Here is a 20,394-nt window from a genome sequence, read left to right on the forward strand (position 1 = left end):
ATAAATGTAAGAATTAAAAAGCCCATAAAAATAACAGAAAACGTTCAAATGAATGCAAACAATTTAAGCAAGTATAAAAATGCTGATGCAATGAATAAATTGCCATGTCACGTCCAACCATTCAGAAGTAATTTATTTGGTTCCCCATATTCACTTGTCATTTGCTGCAATTCTGTGCTTCATCTCTAGTCTTTGAGTATAATCCAGTGGCAGAATGCAATGATGATAATTTTGGCAAATAGCTGCAGAGAAAGTTTGGGATTTACATGCTTGGGAATCTCAGAGACACTGTCACTTGCACACACAATTCCAGATAGGTTCAAGTAAAAACGGAGCCAATGTTTGATGAACTCTAGTATTATATATTCTGATTTCATTATAAAAGGTAAAACCATTTTACGTTTAATGATATATGTTACTTTTGCCCTGTACATCACACAAAATGTACTCGTTTTATGGCTCAGGCTACAACACTTTGCGTAAATGTTCATTTTTAGTGATATGAATGCAACTATAAAAGGTGCACCACCTGCTGAAATGTCTAATGCGGAAGTTCATTAATATAATATTGTCTAATCAACTGCATTGGAAAAGTCACTTTCAAGAAGTGAATTAACAGCTTTCCAAACACTCAAGGAAAAACATGTTCCATTTGAAAGTAGTAAAATACATTGCTCCCCAAAGCATGAAGCAATAAGAAAAGAATGTGAAGTGAATAAATACTGACACAGAAGGCTGAGGCATTTGTTTAGTGCTGAACAAACTTAATGGGAAATATAAACGAGAGCAAAGAAATCACACCACATGCTACAACATCAGTAGAGTGGATGAACAACCAAAACAGTGAGTCATCCATACTCTTTCAATGTTCATCCTTACTTTAGTTCAAATGAAATATGAAGCTTTCCTGCTTTATTGGTTCACTTGCATATCAAGATGTAACACTCTTGAGTAATAAAATTATGGCTGATACCAATAAGGTTGTTGTTACCTGTGGGTTAGTGGATAGTACACATAGTTCTGTGAGAGAAGATAGTGGAGACAAGTGCCAATCCAGAAACACAAATTCAAGAACTCATGTTTAAGAAGGAACTGCAGATGCTGGAAAATCGAAGGTAGACAAAAATGGTGGAGAAACTCAGCGGGTGAGGCAGCATCTATGGAGCGAAGGAAATAGGCAGAGTTTCGGGCCGAAACCCTTCTTCAAGAACTCATGCTGACCCTTTCCAGCGCAGAACAAAGGGTGGATTGCATTGTTTGAGATACTCCCTTTGATGTGCCGTTAAATCAAGGATATGTCCATCTTTGTAAGGGAAGGAACTGCAGACGCTGGTTTACACCGAAGATACACGCAAAGTGCTGGAATAACTCAGCGGAATTAGCAGCATCTCTTAATGGGTGACATTTTGGGTCGAGACCCTTCTTCAGACTGAACATTCATATTCAGAGAGAAAAAATGTCCATCTTCTCACATTGTGCGATGGATATGATTAGTCGGCATTATTTTAAAGAGTAGTTATTCCAATGCTTCAGGCCAAAGTTAATTAATCACTGTCTTTTAAATAAATTATTGAATCGCTATAATATTGATGTTTGTGGGATTCTCCTCTGTGCAAATAGTCTGTTTTTCTGAATGACATAAACAATTGCACGTCACATACATTATATTAATTGGTGATTTTTTGAGGGATGTTCTGTGATAGTAAATTATGTTATATATCATTGCAAATTCTTACTTTCTTGATCATGTTAATGTCAGGAGAATGGTTAACCTGAAAAAAATATGAAATTATCACAGCTTCTCTTCCATAGTCAAGAAGCTCAAAATCTTTGATTGACTAAGTGCACATTACCATTAACAATTCAATCAATGTTTACTACATAGAACGATGTCAATATGGATTACCTCTGTTATCCATCCTTTTTTCAGTAATTTTTTGGTTTAACTAATAAATCTGCACATTTGATCAACTAATAATTCTGTGCATTTTTAAGATCTTGTGTAATTATTTTTATGTAGCTGCAGTAAAAGACAAATTGCTGGAGAAATTCAGTGGGTCAGACAGCATCTGCGGAGGGAATGGACAGACGGCATTTTGTGTGGGGTCACTTCTTCAGCCTGAAGGAAGCCAGGGAGCTGGAAAAGAGAGGTGGGGTTGATGAAAATGTATGAACAGTGAACTCTCCTATTTCTAGTAATTTCTCAAAAATCCAAACACTCCTCTATTTCCTCTGCCTCCACCCCCATCCCGGTGAACGGTGCACACACATTCTCCCACACCCTAGTCACACTGTTCTTTTCTCAACTTTGTCTCCCCATCTCTTTCCACCCCCTTCCCCCAACACCACTCCCCCACTCTGAAGAAGGATCCCAATCTGAAACATCATCTGTTTGTTGCCTCCATAGTTGCTGCCTGACCCGCTGAGTTCCAAGGAATGATTGGATGAACATATTATGAGTGTTTGACGGCACTAGGCCTATACTCGTTGGAGTTTAGAAGGATGATGAGGAACCTGTTTGAAACTTACCGAATAGTGAAAGGCCTGGATAGAGTGGATGTGGTGAGCGTGTTTCCACCACTGGGAGAGTCTAGGTCCAGAAGTCATAGCATCAGAATAAAAGGATGTACAGTGCCCTCCATAATGTTTGGGACAAAGACCTACCATTTATTTATTTACCTCTGTACTCCACAATTTGAGATTTGTAATAGAAAAAAAAAATCACATGTGGTTAAAGAGCACATTGTCAGATTTTAATAAAGGCCCTTTTTATACATTTTGGTTTCACCATGTAGAAATTACAGCAGTGTTTATACATAGTCCCCCCCCCCCCCCCCCATTTCACTGCACCATAATGTTTGCTACACAGCAATGTCATGTGCACTGTAAATGAAAGTAGTCATGTTTAGTATTTTGAAGGTAGACAAAAATGCTGGAGAAACTCAGCGGGTGTGGCAGCATCCATGGAGTGAAAGAAATAGGCAATGTTTCGGGCCAAAGGGTTTCTGGACTAGGCTTCCAGATCTAGGCATTTGTCGGTCATTCTGGCCAGTTGCCCAGAAACATGGTCTAGGTCTTCCTTCAGTCTTTGCGTTGTGTCCGACATGTCCATAGAAGTGACTTCAAGATCTCTGATAGCTGATAGCTTTGTTTTGTTTTTTTGAAGGGAGAAGAATGGGCTCCATCTTTTTGCTAAGATCTTCTTCAACCCTTTTGATTTCTTCTTTCAGAGCAGTATTTACCTCTTCGATGCGATCATATAGAGTGTCAGTTTTTCCACAAATTTCCTTATTCCCAACATCCATTATTATTTCTAGCTTTCCCAGCTTATCAGTCAAAATATCACCAAAGTCCTTTACCATAGCCCGTCTTAAAGATTGTTCTTGTTCTTTTATATTTTGTTCCATGGTAGAAATGAGTCCTTCTCCTTCAGATTCTCCCTCAGATTCCTCAGAGGTTTCCTTCTCCAGGTCTTGAACAACCTCCAGTCGAGTTCTTTATCTTGTCTGAGGTCGAGTCGGCAAAGTCAGTTTATTCATTTATAAGTACCGGTATCCAGTCGGTATACGGCGATTTCTGATGACGTCACTTACGCGACGCCGGGTATCTGCCGGTAAGTATTTTCAAGTCGGTCCGTTTTCCTTTCCAGGCGTTTTAATGCATTTTAGCGCATTTAAAGAGCAGAGCTAAAAAGAGCGCCTGCTTGCTACTCCATGGCGCCACCGGAAGTCCTCCTGCAGTTCCTTCTTGAACATGTTTAGTATTTTGTTGCATATCCTTTGCATGCAATAACTTCTTGAAGTCTGCGATTCATGCACATCACCAGTTGCAGGGTGTCTTCTCTGGTGATGCTCTGCCAGGCCTTTATTGCAGCCATCTTTAGCTTATGCTTGTTTTGGGGGCTTGTCCCCTTCAGTTTTCTCTTCAGCATATAAAAAGCATGCTCAATTGGGTTCAGATCGGGTGATTGACTTGGCCACTGAAGAATTGACCATTTTTTTATCTTTGAAACGCTCCTTTGTTGCTTTAGCAGTATGTTTGGGATCATTGTCTTGCTGTAGAATGAACTGCCAGTCAATGTGTTTTGAGGCACTTGTTTGAACTTGAGCAGATAGGATGTGTCCATAGATATCAGAATTCATTATGCTACTACCATCACAGTTGTATCATCAATGAAGATAAGTGAACCAGTACCTTCAGCAACCACACGCCCATACCATAACACCCCCACCACCGTGGTTCACAGATGAGGTAGTATGCTTTGGATCTTGGGCAGTTCCTTCTCTCCTCCATACTTTGCTCTTGCCATCACTCTGATACGTTAATCTTCGTCTCACCTGTCCACAAGACCTTTTTCCAGAACTGTGGTTGCTCTTTTAAGTACTTCTTGGCAAACAGTAATCTGCCCATTCTATTTTTGCGGCTATCCAGTGGTTTGCATCTTGCAGTGTAGCCTCTGTATTTCTGTACATGGAATCTTCTGCGGACAGTGGTCATTGACAAATCCACACCTGAAGAATGTTTCTGATCTGTCGGACAGGTGTTTGAGGATTTTTCTTTATTAAAGAGAGAATTCTTCTGTCATCAGCTGTGGAGGTCCTCCTAGGCCTGCCAGTCACTTTGCGATTAATAAGCTCCCCAGTGCTCTTTTTCATCTTAATGATGTTCCAAACAGTTGATTTTAGAAAATAGTTGCAGGAGGAGGCCATTTGGCCCTTCGAGCTAGTACCGCCATTCATTGTGATCATGGCTGATCATCCCCAATCAATAACCCGTGCCTGCCTTCTCCCCATATCCATTGATTCCACTAGCCCCTAGAGCTCTATCTAACTCTCTCTTAAATCCATCCAGTGACTTGGCCTCCACTTCCCTCTGTGGCAGGGAATTCCACACATTCATAACTCTCTGGGTGAAAACGTTTTTTCTCACCTCAGTCTTAAATGGTCTCCCCTCTATTCTAAGACTGTGGTCCCTGGTTCTGGACTCGCCCAACATTGGGAACATTTTTCATGCATCTAGCTTGTCCAGTCCTTTTATAATTTTATATGTTCCTATAACATATCCCCTCATCCTTCTAAACTCCAGTGAATACAAGCCTAGTCTTTTCAATCTTTCCTCATATGACAGTCCCGCCATCCCAGGGATCAATCTCGTGAACCTACGCTGCACTGCCTCAATCACAAGGATGTCCTTCCTCAAATTAGGAGACCAAAACTGTACACAATACTCCAGATGTGGTCTCACCAGAGCCCTATACAACTGCAGAAGAACCTCTTTACTCCTATACTGAAATCCTCTTGTTTGGTAAGACTAATGTTTGGCTGATGTCTCTAACTTACTACAGAGAGTTATTAAAACAGCACAGAGCATCACACACACTCAACTACCCTCCCTGGAAGACATTTACAGGGCCCGATGTTTACGTCGGGCCACAAACATCAAACAGGACTCATCCCACCCTGCCAACCACCTTTTCACTCTGCTGCCCTCTGAAGACTCGCACTTGTAGACTAATTAACAGTTTCTACCCATGTGCCATTAAAGAACTAATCTCAAATAGATAACACTGTGGGCAAATCAACACAATTCGTGGTGCAATATAAAAATTTGTCTGCTGGAGTGTGCAAAATAATGTGCAATATTTCTATTATCTATTCATTTATTTTATTCATTGATCTTGCCAGTAATATGAGAGTTAATGGTTGATTGTGTTTTTGTTCTTTTAAATCTTTTATCCCGTGCCTTCTTTTGTATACCACTGAAGGAGATGCACTGAAATTTCGTTGTACAGTTGCTGTGCAATGACAATAAAACGTATTTGATTTGAACAGTTTTATTCGTGTTTCTCAGTCTCACAATGGCTTCTTTGACTTTCATTGGCACAAATTTGGTCCTCATGTTGACAAACAGCAATAAAAGTTTCCAAATGAAAGACTGGAGGAAAGGTTGGTGCTGAGGGCTTTCTTATACCAGCATTAAGGAGGCATTGAAACACAACTGAGCAATTACAAACACCTGTGAAGCCATGTGGCCCAAACATTATGGTGCCCTGAAATCGGGGGACTATGTATGAACACAGCTGTAATTTTTACATGGTGAAACCAAAATGTATTAAAATACCCTTTAATAAAATCTGACAATGTGCACTTTAACCACATGTGATTTGTTCTATTACAAATCTCAAATTGAAGAGTACCGAGGCAAATAAATAAATGATGGGTCTTTGTCCCAAACATTATGGAGGGCACTGTACCTTTAGAAAGAAGAGGACAAATTTATTTAGTCATAGCATGGAGTATTTGAGGAATGCATTGCCACAGTAGGCTATGGAGGCCAAGTCAATGGATATTTTTAAGGTTAAAATTGACAAATTCTTGATTAGCACAAATGTCAGGGATTATGGGGAGAAGGCTGGACAATGGGGTTGTGGGGGAAAGATAGATCAGCCATGATTGAAGGGCGGAGTAGACTTGATGGGCCGAATGGCCTAATTCTGCTCCTATCACCTATGAACATGAGTTCCTACTGCAGTTTCTCTTTTGATCAAGATTCCAGCATTTGCAGATTCTCGTGTCTTCTTGATGGAGCAGGGTTCTTTTCTAAGATTTTAGCCTTTGGAAAATACTGTTGTTTTTCCCAGTAATCCCTGATTATTGAAACCAATTGAAAGGGTTACAACCAACTGCAGATTTCCTGGTACGTGTAAAATTGGCATTAAAAATTCTATCAGACAAAGAAAACCACTGTATTCTGCAAAGCAATGTTTGCAATATTTTCATGGCCTTGAAATGTTTATAATCTATTGCAATGTGGAAAGAGTTTCTGATATAGCATTTATAATACTTTCCAATCCATAAGAAAAATGTCATTTTCTTTACAAAGCCTAAAGCAATTTTAAATCTTCCAAATTACTTTATCCTGATGCCTTAGTATTATTAAACTGATCCATAATCTTTAGAAATAAAACATTTTCTTTCAACTTAAACTCTGTTTTACTCTATTTCATCAATTAACAGGCCTGATCTGCCTGTTAATTATTTTTCCTGTTTGGTCTCTGGCAAACTTGCTTTTTATTTTTCTCTCACCACCTGCTTTTATGTTTTAATAATGCACAATTGCAGCCAACTGACTTTGTTGTAGGTTAGAAAGACGCAGGAGCAGAATTTTATTTACTATTTAGATTTTTCTCAGTCTCCTGGGACTAATCACAATTAAAAATAACAAGGGCTACTGCAGCGAAGTCATTACTTTAGACAGTAATGAAGTAGTGTGGTTGGATCAGGAAGGCCTTTTCAGTTATGTTAGAAAGCAGAGGTCATCAGACACTCTGCAGAACTATTGAAGATTGCCCCAGGACAGATTCAGGACAGATACCCTCAATGTAAACTTTACATCAGGCTTCACTACAAAGGACAATAGCTTATTATATTTTTTTTAAATGGGTATCTAATTTTAAAGCATAAAAGTGGTGTTGTGTATGTAGTTTTGGATGGAGTAAGGGGATCCCAAAAGGGCTGACAGCCACGTGCAATGGCTGTAATCTAAGGTTGTTGTAAATATTGACAGCTGCACCTTAAAAGGTTCTTTATCACTTACTAACTGGAGGTTAACATCAGTCCTATAGATTAAATCCCACAAGATAGATTGGCAATGGATAAGGACATAAACAGAATATTTTTCAATCATATCTAAATGCCTGCTAGTAAATCTGAAATTGAAACTTTAATTATTTTTCAATTGAGGCACCGACCATGTGGACGGGCAAATTCTTGGTACATCTTCATTTTCAGTTCTTGTTTGTTGAGACAAATTGAATATATCAGAAACAGACTGCTGGTCTTGGGATACTCGTCAACTAAACAAAGGTGAGATAAAGGCACAGTTTTTGTGGATATATAAAGTTGAGATGATTCCATCGGAATAAAATTTCAGCTGATATTTTAATTTCTTCTGAGATACATTTGGCAAAAAGATGTTATATGAAAGCATTATTTTCTCAAATTCAGGGTATCACAGCATGGTTTTGGAACAGCTCCGTCCATGGCCACAAGAAATTGCCAAGAATTGTGGAAGCTGCCAGATCATCACACAAAACAACCTCCCTTCCATTGGCTCCAGTTACACCTCGCGCTGCCTCGCCACGACCATTAGCACAAACAAGGATGAGTCTCAAACCAGCCACTCCCTCTTTTCCCTCACCAGCTATCCACAAGCTCCTAGTTTCTTCACCATCAATTGAAAATGATACATGGTCATTATTTATCCTCTTGGCACAGTGACCTTGGTTCAATTCTGACCTGGTTGCCACCTGCATGCTCTTCCTATGTCCATATGAGTTTTTTCCCCAGTGCTCTCGTTTCCTCTCACTTCCCAAAGCAAAACCGGGTGGCACCAGCAGTGGTTGCCTCGCCAACAGTCTGTTTGTCCCTTCCTTCTTTGTGTTTAAATAGTATGAGTTAAATGTATATTTTTAGTGTTCTTCAGCCTGTTTCATGTGGGGGTAGGGGGGGGGGGGAATTGGGGGAAACTTTTTCTAATCTCTAACCTCGATGGCGATAGGATTTTTTACCGTATGGTATCTCCGTTCGCACTGCGGGCTAACATCGAGGAGTTGGCGGCCTTTGCTGGAGACCGACTTCTGAAAGCTCCACCGTTGGGAGCTTATGGGACCTTAACATCGTGGAGCCTGCAATCCCATTGCCAGGGATCGACCTCGGAGCTCCAACCGTGAATGCTTGCAGACTTAACATCACGGAGCTCGGAGTTTCGACCGCCCCGATGCAGGAGTTTCGACCGCCCCGACGCGGGAGCTTCGACTGCCCCGACGCGGGAGTTTCGATCCTCCCGACGGACCACGGGAGAATAAGGAGGAAGAAGCTTGGACCCTTTTGCCTTCCATCATAGTGAGAAATGTAGGAAATCCGCTGTGGTGGATGTTTATGTTAACTTTTATGTAATTGTGTGTCTTGTTGCTTTTTTTTGGCTGTATGGTAATTTGCATATTACTGTACCTTAATTGGTACGTGACACTAAAAGACCTTTGAAACCTTTGAATTGGAAGGTTAATTGACACATATTAATTATCCTTAGTGGGTTGGTGAGTGGAAAGATCTGCTGAGGTTTATTGGGAATGTGGGTGGAATAAAGGAGGATTAGTGTGCATAGATGCTTTATAGTCAACATGGACTCCATAGGCCTGATGGCCTTCTTCCATACAATGGCATCCTTCTTTTCAACTGTTAACTGATAAATTTTGCTTTATAGTTTGCACTCGCTGTTCCTTGAAAGGTTGAGAATGAGTGAGTGGGGGTGAGCCCTATCGTGCTTGTAAATGCACAGTGTTGTGAACTTTATGTTGTCAAGGAAGATTAATTTACCATAGAAGATAAATATCTTAAAATGCACAAACAGCCAGAAAAGTATCTCAAAAGCAAATACAGAACACAGATATAATGCCGTTGGGAATAAATTTTTAAAAATCCATCTGATAGCACAACTCATTGTTGCTAGGAGTTCAATCAGAGATAGTTTCAATTACTGGAACCCAGGTATTAATAAAATTTATTATTTCATATTATATTTGCCAGTTCTGCACACATCCCCCCCCACCCCTCCACACACCCCTTCCTATCAATACTCCCCATATTCAATTTTTCTCATCTGAGGTTTTGATACTGGTACGTGTTTTTATATCATCTTGTCCCCACCCCCACCAAATGCTTTCATCCAAATCATTAGTGTTTGTGTTACAGAAGAACAGCCCTAGGGAACACCTCAAGTGACAGTCTACCTGCAAAAGCACCACCATTAATGTCAATCTTTTATTTACAAGAAGACAAACAATTCCTCTTCCAACACAGAAACTGTATTGAAATCGCACAGAATTTCATCTTATTAAGTAACAATATTTTTGCACTTGTTCTAAGGATTTGAAAATAAATAATGATGCACATTGTCAACTACATGGTATGTAGGATTCACCATGTTTATGATATTCAACTGGATTCATCAGGCATGATTTCTTTAAAAAAATTCATGATAAGTCAAGGCCAAACTTATCAAAGTAAATTATCAAGTTGTAAACCTAACAACCTTTTGTGTGCCTTGTGTTTCTATAATTTGAAAGTATACAATTTGAAAATGGTAAGTGGAAGGGCTTTAGAGAATTGTCTTCCCCATCATCAAGGTCTTCTGGAACAAGTTGGATCAGGTGGTTTTTACCCCCCCCCCCCCCAAGTTATTTTTGTGTATCAGCAATATTTATAAAGAATTAAACAAAGAGATTCCTTTTCCCTGATTTTTTTGGAACGCTTTCATAAAGGACATATTCTTATGTTCTTGAGGGTCAGGATGTGCACATTACTTATGACCAACAAAGGATTAGCTTGAAAGACTCGTAAGCGGTTTATTCTGCTTCGTCTTTCTACATTCACAATTGTTAAACTTAGGACATGGAAGAGATAACTTTTCCAAATTATTGCATCTTTATGAAAGTTTAAATAAAATTGTGCGACATAAATGGGGATTTCTTTCATTTGATTCACACGTAAAACACAATAGAGGGCAGCACTAAATTGTTAATTGACTGCTTCTTATTATTTCACCTGTATCGCATTTGCTGATATAATCTCAGAGTCTTCTCTAAGCTGGGAAACGCATGCACCAGCCATAACATTGATATTAATGACAATGACAAAGGATAAACGATAACTATATCGCAGTGATGATGTTGAGTGCACATGTGAAGCTGACTGTTTCGATAGTGTAGCCTGCATTACTTTCTTGCTGGATTTGTCACATTAATACTGATGCTGTTAGTCAAGTGGGTTTCATTGTCATATTTATCAGCATGGAACAATTAATTTCTTGCTTGCAGCAGCGCGACAGGTTTGTAAACATAGTACTCAATAGATAATATAATAAACAAGTGTAAAAAAAAGTTCCATAAATGAAAACCCCCAATAGTGTAAAAAACACAACAGAGGCCCTAGTTCATATAGCATGGTTGGTGTTGAGATGAAGTTGTTCCTGAACCTGGATGTTACAGTTTTCAGACTCCTATTCAATCTTCGCAATGGCAGGAGTGAAATGAGAGGATGGCCATGGCTGTGTGGTCCTTGATAATGCTGGTTACCTTTTAGATCTGTGTTCACCCTTTTCACAACCTCCTTTGTTCCTGGGCATTCATGTTGCTGAACCAGGCCATGATGCAATCAGTCTATATACTCTCTATCATACATCTGTAGAAGTTCAAGCAAGTATTCGTCCACATATCGAATCTCCTCAATCATCTAAGGAAATTATGACATTGATAGGTTTTCTTTATGATTGCATCGATGTGCTAGGTCTGGGGCAGATCTTCAAAGATATGCATGCCCAGGAACTTGTAAGTTATTGACTCTTTCCACCATTGACCCATTGATGAAAACAGGCTTGTGGATCCTTGGCCATCCTCTTCTACAGTCAACAGTCAGTTCCTTGGTTTTACTGATATTGAGAGTAAGGTTGTTCTTGCAACATTCAATCAGATGACCAATCCCTACTCCCTGACTCATCATTATCCATAATTTGTTGAACAATTGTGGTGTCGTCAGTAAATTTAAAGATGGAATTGGAACTGTGTACGGCTATTCCATCATACTATAGAATGAGTAGAACTGAGCACACATCCTTGAGGTGACCCGTGCTGATTGTTATCAAAGGGGAAGTATTGTTGTCAACTCGTACTGGTTGTGTTCTGTTGATGAGGAAGTCGAGGATCTGGTTGCATGGCTTTTCACAGAGCGAGTTATCTCCGGATTCACCAAAACCTTCCTGCTTTCTGCAAGGTTCAGGTGCATACTGCGATTTAATTCTCCACACTTGCTTGGATGAGTGCTGCTCCAAAAACAATCAAGGACCACAACTCTACACAGAACCAAGCATTGGTATGGTGTAATCCATCAATGACACACATTGGCTACAATGTACTATCTACAAATGGTGTGTGGAAGTAACTTCCTTGCATAATAATAGCTGTATGAGGATGCAGCTAAGTAGCATTTTCTTAGTAATGATTAGAGAGTTCCAATGTGCTGGTTTGATCAGCAATATTCATAAATGATTAAATAAAGAGTTTCCTTTTCCCTGATTTTTTGGAACATGCTTACATAAAGAACATATTCTTCCGCTCTTGTTGGATGCTACTTTTTCCTGCATTTATAGCAGTGAAGTAAGCGGTAGCAATGAAAACTCATTTGCAAATAACAAATTACTTTTACAACCTGCCACCAGAATATGGAGATTGTTAAATCCATAAAGAATCTAATGTTCATCTGTTTTCATGCTGTTGGCTTGATGTGTTTATCGTCCTTATGTGATGTACTGCATCTAGTGTAAATCTAGATATCTGGTGTAAATCAAATTGCATTTAAATAATGGACGAGAATGATCTCGGGGATGACTGGGTTAACGTATGTTGTGTGTTTGACGGCACTCGGCCTGCACTCGCTGGAGTTTAGAAGGATCTGGGAGGACCTCATTAAAACTTACCGAATAGTGAAAGGCCTGGAGAGAGTGGATAGGGAGAGGATTTTTCCACTAGTGGGAGAGTCTAGGACCAGAGGGCACTGCCTTAAATTAAAAGAGTGTACCTTGGGACCCACCTTGTCCATGCCGACTCACTGGGCTAGTCCCACTTGCATGTATTTGGCTCAAATCCCTCTAAACCTTTCCTAACTATTCAAATGTCTTTTACGATGGTATATGCTTCTGTAACTTCCTCTGGAAGCTCATTCCAGATATGGACTACCTTCGTGGTGAAAATGTTGCCTCTTTAATCTCGCCCCTCTCACCTTAAGCCAATACCTCTAGTTTTCAGAATCTATCCTGGGAAAAAGACTGAGCTCTCACTTCATCCATGCCCCATGCTGCCTTTATCCATGTTGATCTCCAGCAGCATGGCCTGTGGTGGTGAGGGTCATACTGAGGAAGCCCCACTCTGAAACATCTTACCAAGCTTTCACAGCTGGCTTTGGAGGTTCTTCTATTATTCAAATGCAATTTGATTTACAACAATTAGCCAGATGCACACTAGATGTTGAAGATCATTGTAAGTATTTCTATATGTCTCTAAAGTTGAGGGATAGTCAAAAACAATTACATATAAAGTAAGTGATTTTATGAAGATGAACGTGAAGATGAAAGATGAAGATTTTTCATCTTTCATGAAGGTGAAAATGTATTTCTAAATCAAAACAAAAGTTGAAATAGTAAACTAAACTTTTTGTGAAAGAAACTTCTTCTTTGCTTCATATCTGAAACCACGTTCAAATATGTATCCATCAGATTGTAGAGTCATACAGCACAGACTCGGATCCTTCACTATGGAGTCCCACTAACTGGCAAGCACCTATTTACACCAATCCCATTCAGTTTTTTAAATTCTCACAATCACACCAATTCCTTTAGATTCAACAATACACCTGCACACAAAGGATAATTTACAGTGGCCAGCTCACCTGCCGACTTGCACATCTTTGGGACATGGAAGAGAACCATAGCACCCAGAGGAAAACCATGGCTGCAGGGATAACGTGCATACTCCACACCAACAGCAGTGGAGGTCAGAACTGAACAAAAGTCACAAGAGTATGAGGCAGCAGGAGCATCTTTGAGACTAGTTTAACATGCCACAGTATCCAAGAGGAAGCAAATACTCAGGAATCTCAGGAAGACAAGCCTGTCACTGGGATTGGATAGTTTTACAGCTGGTGCATGTATTTCATTTAAGCAAGTAAATGCCAGACGATCTGTTTGGCACTGCTTGTATTTACCACAGTGAGGTCCAAGTACAGAGATCAGAGCTGTTGGCAGAACAGTTAGAGGCCATCACATTTAGGTGAAAGAAAATAATGTGCTAATGTGATGAAAATACGGAATAACGTATCTTTAGTGAAGATAAACTGTACTGTTTCAATTGAGCAAGTCTGATCTGAAATTACGTTAGACAAAAGTCTGTGAATTTTTGCCAAAGGCCTTATCTCATCAAGAGATTTTTGAGTTCATATTTGGTAAAATTAAAGCAATAGTTGTGTGAATGACACAAATATCCAGATCATATTAAAAGGTGATAATAATATTCAGGTCATACAGTGTATGACAGCTATCAGAACGGGAAAAAAAACCCACTCAAATAGCTTTTGGAAGCAACCATGACTACACAATCAGAAAAGGTAAAGACAGGTTAATTCAGATTCATAACATGTAGTTAATTAGAAGTCCAGAGATTACATGAAGCTTAACCAAATATTTATGTGCCTTGTCAATAATGCCATTGAGCATAGCAGATCAACATATTAGTACTGATGATCACGTTGTTGTGATAGGAACAGACTTCAGAGAAATTTCAACAATAATTTCCAGATGATTAATTTTAATATATCTGGCTTTTTGCAAACAAATTACCATTCGAATAAAGTGTTTGTTTTTGACTGAAAGCTACCACAATTGCATACACAAGAAATGGATGAGATTTTACCTGTATGCGCTGTATTTAAGAAACACACACCTATTTATTACAAACTATATTGCAAATTCTATTAGACCCAGATTGCTACATAAGTAAATATTAATTGGTGGATCCATTTCTGTACATTGGGTGATCCTGAATGGATGCATTTGCATATTTCAAAATGTGCCACCAGGAACAGAAGGTGGCTCCAAGCAAACTAGAAGGTCAGGGCCATAGATCATTGGGGGCCTGGGGGCCCAAACATTGAATAGCAGCAGGAAGCAAATGGGGAAAATCAGACAATTGAATAAAAAGGGGATTGTAGAGAGAAGGAGTCAGAGGCCTGGCCACAAACGGCTGGGGGTGCTGAAGAACATGGTGAGGAATTGGTGGATGATGTTACGTTGGAGGCTTCTGAAGGATCAAATTGCAGAATGACATTTCCTTTAAGGGCCACAATCCAGCACAGTGATATTAAAACCCAAAATAGACACAAAATGCTGGAGAAACTCAGCGGCACAGGCAACATCTCTGGAGAGAACGAATGGATGACGTTTCGGGTCGAGACCCTTTATATCAGACTGAGATACAGAGGAGAGAGAAATTGGAGATATGGAACGGTACAAAAAGAATGTAAGGTGTGAAAACGACAGAGCAAAGCAGATGATAAATCAAGGAAATGTTGAATTATTCATTGTTGTCCCAGTTGGCCCAGCGATGTCCAAAGGCAGCGTGGACACTTTTGCAAGTGAAATGATATCACCCCATGCCAAGTTGAATTTTCAGTGAAGTAAAATAACTAAAACAATGGTTAAATAAAAGTTGTCAATTGCATCATGCTGAATAAAAACATAATTTTGCAACTTGATTTCCTAACATACTTAGTTTCAATAACGATTATATTTTTTAAAGTTACATTATTGAGTGAAACACTACTGCTTATTTTATATTAGCAATAAACAAAGATGTAAAATCCTGTTACCATATGTTGTTACTGCAGCAGTTGCACTTCTCCTTCTGGCTACAATATTCTTCGCCACACAGGTGTAATTTGCCGTGTCTGATAATCGAGCTTCTTTGATGATCAGATTATGATCCATGGTGACGTAGAAGTTCGGATCTTCAATTGGGTCAATCAGTTCTTCGTTCTTCAACCATTCCACCTTTCAAATACAAAGTAGTTGCAGACAAAGAGGGTAAATTTAACTGTACTTCATCCAACTGGCTCATGATTTAGAGAAATGGAGAAATAGTGTCTCAGTGGGTCAGGCAGCATCTATGGAGGGGCTTGGACTGTTGACTGTTCATTCAGAGCCCTTCACCTGGATTGGAAGAGTAGAAGGGAGATGACCAGTAGAAACAGGGGAGGAGGAGGGGTGATACCAAGTTTGCTTTAACATGTGGTAGGAAATGTACACAATGTGTGGTTAATGAAACTAATAAAGAAAGTAATATCTCATCACGGAGCTGACATTTTATTTGAATTATGTAAAAAGATACAAAATTGTATAAATTACTGGATATATATATATAGTCTGTGAAATTGTCAATGTGAGCGATAAAACATAATTAGGGATGGAAGTTCTCAGCTTGAAAAATATCGAAAGCATGTACCAAACAAGTGTTGGAGGGACATCATGGGCCTGGCAGCATCTGTGGAGGGAAAGATGCCTCCATCATTTTGGATTTTGCGTTACAACCCTTCTTCAGACTGTTTGTGTAAGGGGAGAAAGCTGGGAATAGAGCGATGGAGTGGAGAGGGTGATTAACCAATGGGTGGGGATAACACAAAGGCTAGAGATGAGATGGAATCAAAAGGGTGTCAGATAAGGAAAGAGGAAAATTATGTGTTGTATTTAAAAGTTGGTGGGATGCAAGGTGAGGACGAGGTAACTATCCTTGTACCATCTAGGGGAGGTGAGGGGTGGGGGGGGGGATAGCAGAATTGCAAAGTGCAGGAGACCTTCTTTAGTCAGAATGTGGTGAATCTGTGGAATTATTTGCCACAAAAGGTTGTGGAGACAAAGTCAGTGGATATATTTAAAGCAGAGATAGATAGATTCTTGATTAGTACGGGTGTCAGCGGTTATGGGGAGTAGGCAGGAGAATGAGGTTAGGAGCGAGAGATAGATCAGCCATGATTGAATGGTGTAGACTTGATGGGCTGAATGGCCTAATTCTATTCCTATCACCTATGATCTTATGAGACAAGGATAAGTGCTCCAACCACAACAACAGGGGGGAAACCACGCTTATTGAAGAAATGGGATCTCAGATGTCCTAAAGTGGAAAGCCTCATTATGGGATCAGATTCTATTTTGGTTCTCTGATCTTTTGTTATTCATCTGCAATTAATAGAAATCATGGGGAATATGTCAGTGGATAGTGTGGTATTGCATGGAAATCTGTCAAGACTATAGAAGGAGCTCAGGAGTGCTTCATTGAAATTCTGCCTCAACGTAACAGATGGGTGGATAGAGTGACAAAGGTTAGAGATGAGAAGGGAAAAAAAAGGTGTCAGATAAGGATAACTATATGATCACGAATGTAACACACTATTTCTATTGAAAATGTTTTTCAAATGTACAACTATTCCTTGATATTTTTGGTGCAAATGCCACATAGGGATTCATCCCAAGAATTTACTGTGTTGAATATAATGCAGAAATATAGTGCATGATTCAAAGCTCGAGATAGTTTTGTACTTAGTTACACCGTGGTTTCTGTTGGATTCACAAGCACCGCTACAACTTACGTTTGCAGGTGGAATACCCTCTGGGGGTCGACAATGAAGTAAAACCTCTTGATCCAATGGAACCTCTTTCCCCATTGGCTCTTGTTCAAAATTCTTCCGCAGATCTTCAATCCAAAAACAATAAGTACAATTAATCACTGTTGTGAAACAAGTCTGCACAAAATCACACAATGCTCAGTAGATTTGCCCATTGCTAAAAAACAATACATTCAAAATGTTAAAAAGAATCTAACAAAAATGAAGATTTAAATTTTTACCCAATAAGTCTGAAGAAAGGTCTCGACCTGAAACAGCACCCATTCCTTCGCTCCAGAGATGCTGCCTGTCCTGCTGAGTTACTCCATCATTTTGTGTGTATCTTCCGTATAAAAAGTTCCTTCCTACCCAATAAGTTCTACTGGTTAGACAAATAGAGGATGATGCAAGTGGACTCGAGCCAAATCTCTCAGATCCTTTTAAAATATTGTAACTGCTAAAAGTCTATTTATTCTCACCCTATTTACAAAACGAACAACGGTACTTAATCTTTGCACCTAAGTGAGATTTAAATGAGGACATCTACTTAGTGGATCTTCTTTGCCCTGATTCTGATCCACCTTCGTTTTCAACTAATTACATGGAGCTTGTTTTTCACAGAATCGCATGAGGGAAGTGATGGACATGCCAGAGATACCCTCTCGAGCAGTAGCTAAAACTATGTGGTGCAGTCTTCAATCCCTTAGAATGATGGTTTGCATCTTGGTGGTTAATTCCCTGAACATCCAATTGCCTGGTTGCTCAAGGGTTGCAGTCTGCCAAGCAGTTTTTACCACACCTGCTGTAGCTGAAAACAGTGGGTTAAAAATGTGCTGGCCTCTGTTTCTCTGGGCTCTCTTCTCAGTCAGCAAAGCTTTTCATCCTTGCTTGCTTTTTAGGTGCTCTTAGGTCGACAAAATCCATGCTGAATTCAATCATTATAAACTAATCCTGCATTCATCTCATTTTATTCTCCCTACCTTAACCCCAGATTCTATCACTCACCTGCACACTAGCGGCAATTTACAGTGGCCAATTAATCCACCTTAATGTTTTTGGGATGTGAAAGGAAACCAAAACTATGAGAGGAATAGATAAATGAGAATGAAATCATGAGAGGACAGATCGGGTAGATGCACAGAGTCTCTTGCCCAGAGTAGGCGAATCGAGGACAACAGGACATAGGTTTAAGGTGAAGGGGAAAAGATTTATTAGGAATCTGAGGGGTAACGTTTTCACACAAAGGGTGGTGGGGTGTATGGAACAAGCTTCCAGAGGAGGTAGTTGAGGCAGTGACTATCCAAACATTTAAGAAACAGTTAGACAGGTACATGGATGGGACAGGTTTCGAGGGATATGGGCCAAATGTATGCAGGTGGTACTTGTGTAGCTGAGACATGTTGGCCGGAATGGGCAAGTTGGGCCAAAACCTTGGGCCTCCCACACTCCAAAGACTTTTGTAAATTGTCCTCTGTGTGAAGGGTAGTGCTAGTGTATGGGTTGTTTGCTGATCGCTGCGGACTTGGCTGGGCCGAATGTTCTGTTTCCTCGCTGTATCACTAGATTCTAAAGACTCCAAGCCAAGGGATCTAGCCTAGTAGAATGAGTACTGCAGAGGAGCATTTTGGATGAAGAAGCAGATATATCATAGATTAAAGTTTATGAGAAACCATATCCAAGATCATCCTCATCTTCAGTGTTGGTTGAGCCTAGCATATACTGTAAATGGCTCAGAAAGTCTTAAGGATTGTAACATTTTTTTTGTCTTAAAAACAAAATGAATATACTACCTTGCCTTCATAGATACATAAATACATAAAGAATAGGAGTAGGCTATTCGTCCCTTCGAGTCAGCACCGCCATTCAATGTGATCATGGCTGATCATCCACAGTCAGTACCCCGTTCCTGTCTTCTCCCCATATCCCTTGATTCCGCTAGCTGTAAGAGCTCTATCTAAATCTCTTTTGAATCAGCCTCCACTGCCTTCTGAAGCAGAGAATTCCACAAATTCACAACTCTCTGTGTGAAAAAGTTTTTCCTCATCTCAGTTCTAAATAGCCTACCTCTTATTCATAAACTGTGGCTCCTGGTTCTGGACTCTCCCAACATCGGGAACATGTTTCCTGCATCTAGCGTATCCAACCCGTTAATATTTTTATATGTTTCTGTAAGGTTCCCACTCAACTTTCTAAATTCCAGTGAACACAAGCCAGTCGCTCCATTCTTTCATCATATGACAGTCCTGCCATCCAGGGAATTAACCTCGTTGAACTATGCAGCACTCCCTCAATAGCCAGAATGTTCTTCCTTAAATTACCCTGAAATCCTGAGATCCCAGCATCACAGAAGACAATTGGCAGAGAATCTGGTTTATTCCATGAGATATTAAGCGCTGGTTGAGATAATTGGAAAAAGCACATGGTCATAAGCCCACAAATATTTCAACTGCAATACAGTAGACTTGTTTTCCAGAACCAGACATTGACGCAGAGACAACAACCTGGCTCCTCAACACCCGGCTTGAGATCTAACTATTCCCTTGGTTTATTTATGTTTCATTCGCAAGAAGAAGCCATGCCTCCAGTTAAGCTGATCCAATTCTGTTACTGCACTCATGTCTAGTTAATAAGGTGGAAAATTGCCTTGGTAAAGGGTGTTCACAAAAGCTGATCTAATCCAACAGGGCTAAATGTCACCCAGTCTACTTCACAGTATGATCAGAATGATGGATAGTACCACTGATCGTGCTATTAAGCGACACATACTTACTTACCATTTACCTGTTCACGTATAACAAGTTTGTTTTTCAATGGCTCCAAAACATATTCCATGTTTAAAGAACTTAAAATATATCATAAGCTTTGATCAACTTTTAGTCACATCCAGTTTTCAGCACCAGACCAGGAATACCAGGGCAGCACAGTGGCGTAACGGTAGAGCTGCTGCCTTACAGCGCTAGAGATCAGGGTTCAATCTTGACTGCGGGTGCTCTCTGTATGGAGTTTGTACGTTTGCCCTGTGACTGAGTGGGTTTTCTCCGGGTGTTCCAGTTTCCTCCCACACTCCAAAAGATGTACAGGTTTGGTAAAAATTTGGAAATTGTCCCAAGTGTGTAGGATAGGGCTAATGTAT

At 39.9% G+C, this 20,394-nt stretch overlaps 1 protein-coding gene across 2 annotated transcripts in view; it reads right to left on the minus strand.

Moving 5' to 3' along the window:
• The window catches only part of unc5a (unc-5 netrin receptor A), a 423,148-nt gene that overhangs the window by 118,437 nt on the left and 284,317 nt on the right, over positions 1-20,394 (minus strand). For both annotated transcript variants that reach the window (XM_033029473.1, XM_033029472.1), the window contains exons 4-5: positions 17,247-17,350; positions 15,474-15,654 (exon numbers count right to left, since the gene is read on the minus strand). In XM_033029473.1, coding sequence (XP_032885364.1) covers positions 15,474-15,654; positions 17,247-17,350 — 285 coding nt within the window. The remainder of the gene's footprint in view (positions 1-15,473; positions 15,655-17,246; positions 17,351-20,394) is intronic.

Source organism: Amblyraja radiata, chromosome 11, assembly GCF_010909765.2.
Source record: "Amblyraja radiata isolate CabotCenter1 chromosome 11, sAmbRad1.1.pri, whole genome shotgun sequence".
Taxonomy (NCBI): domain Eukaryota; kingdom Metazoa; phylum Chordata; class Chondrichthyes; order Rajiformes; family Rajidae; genus Amblyraja; species Amblyraja radiata.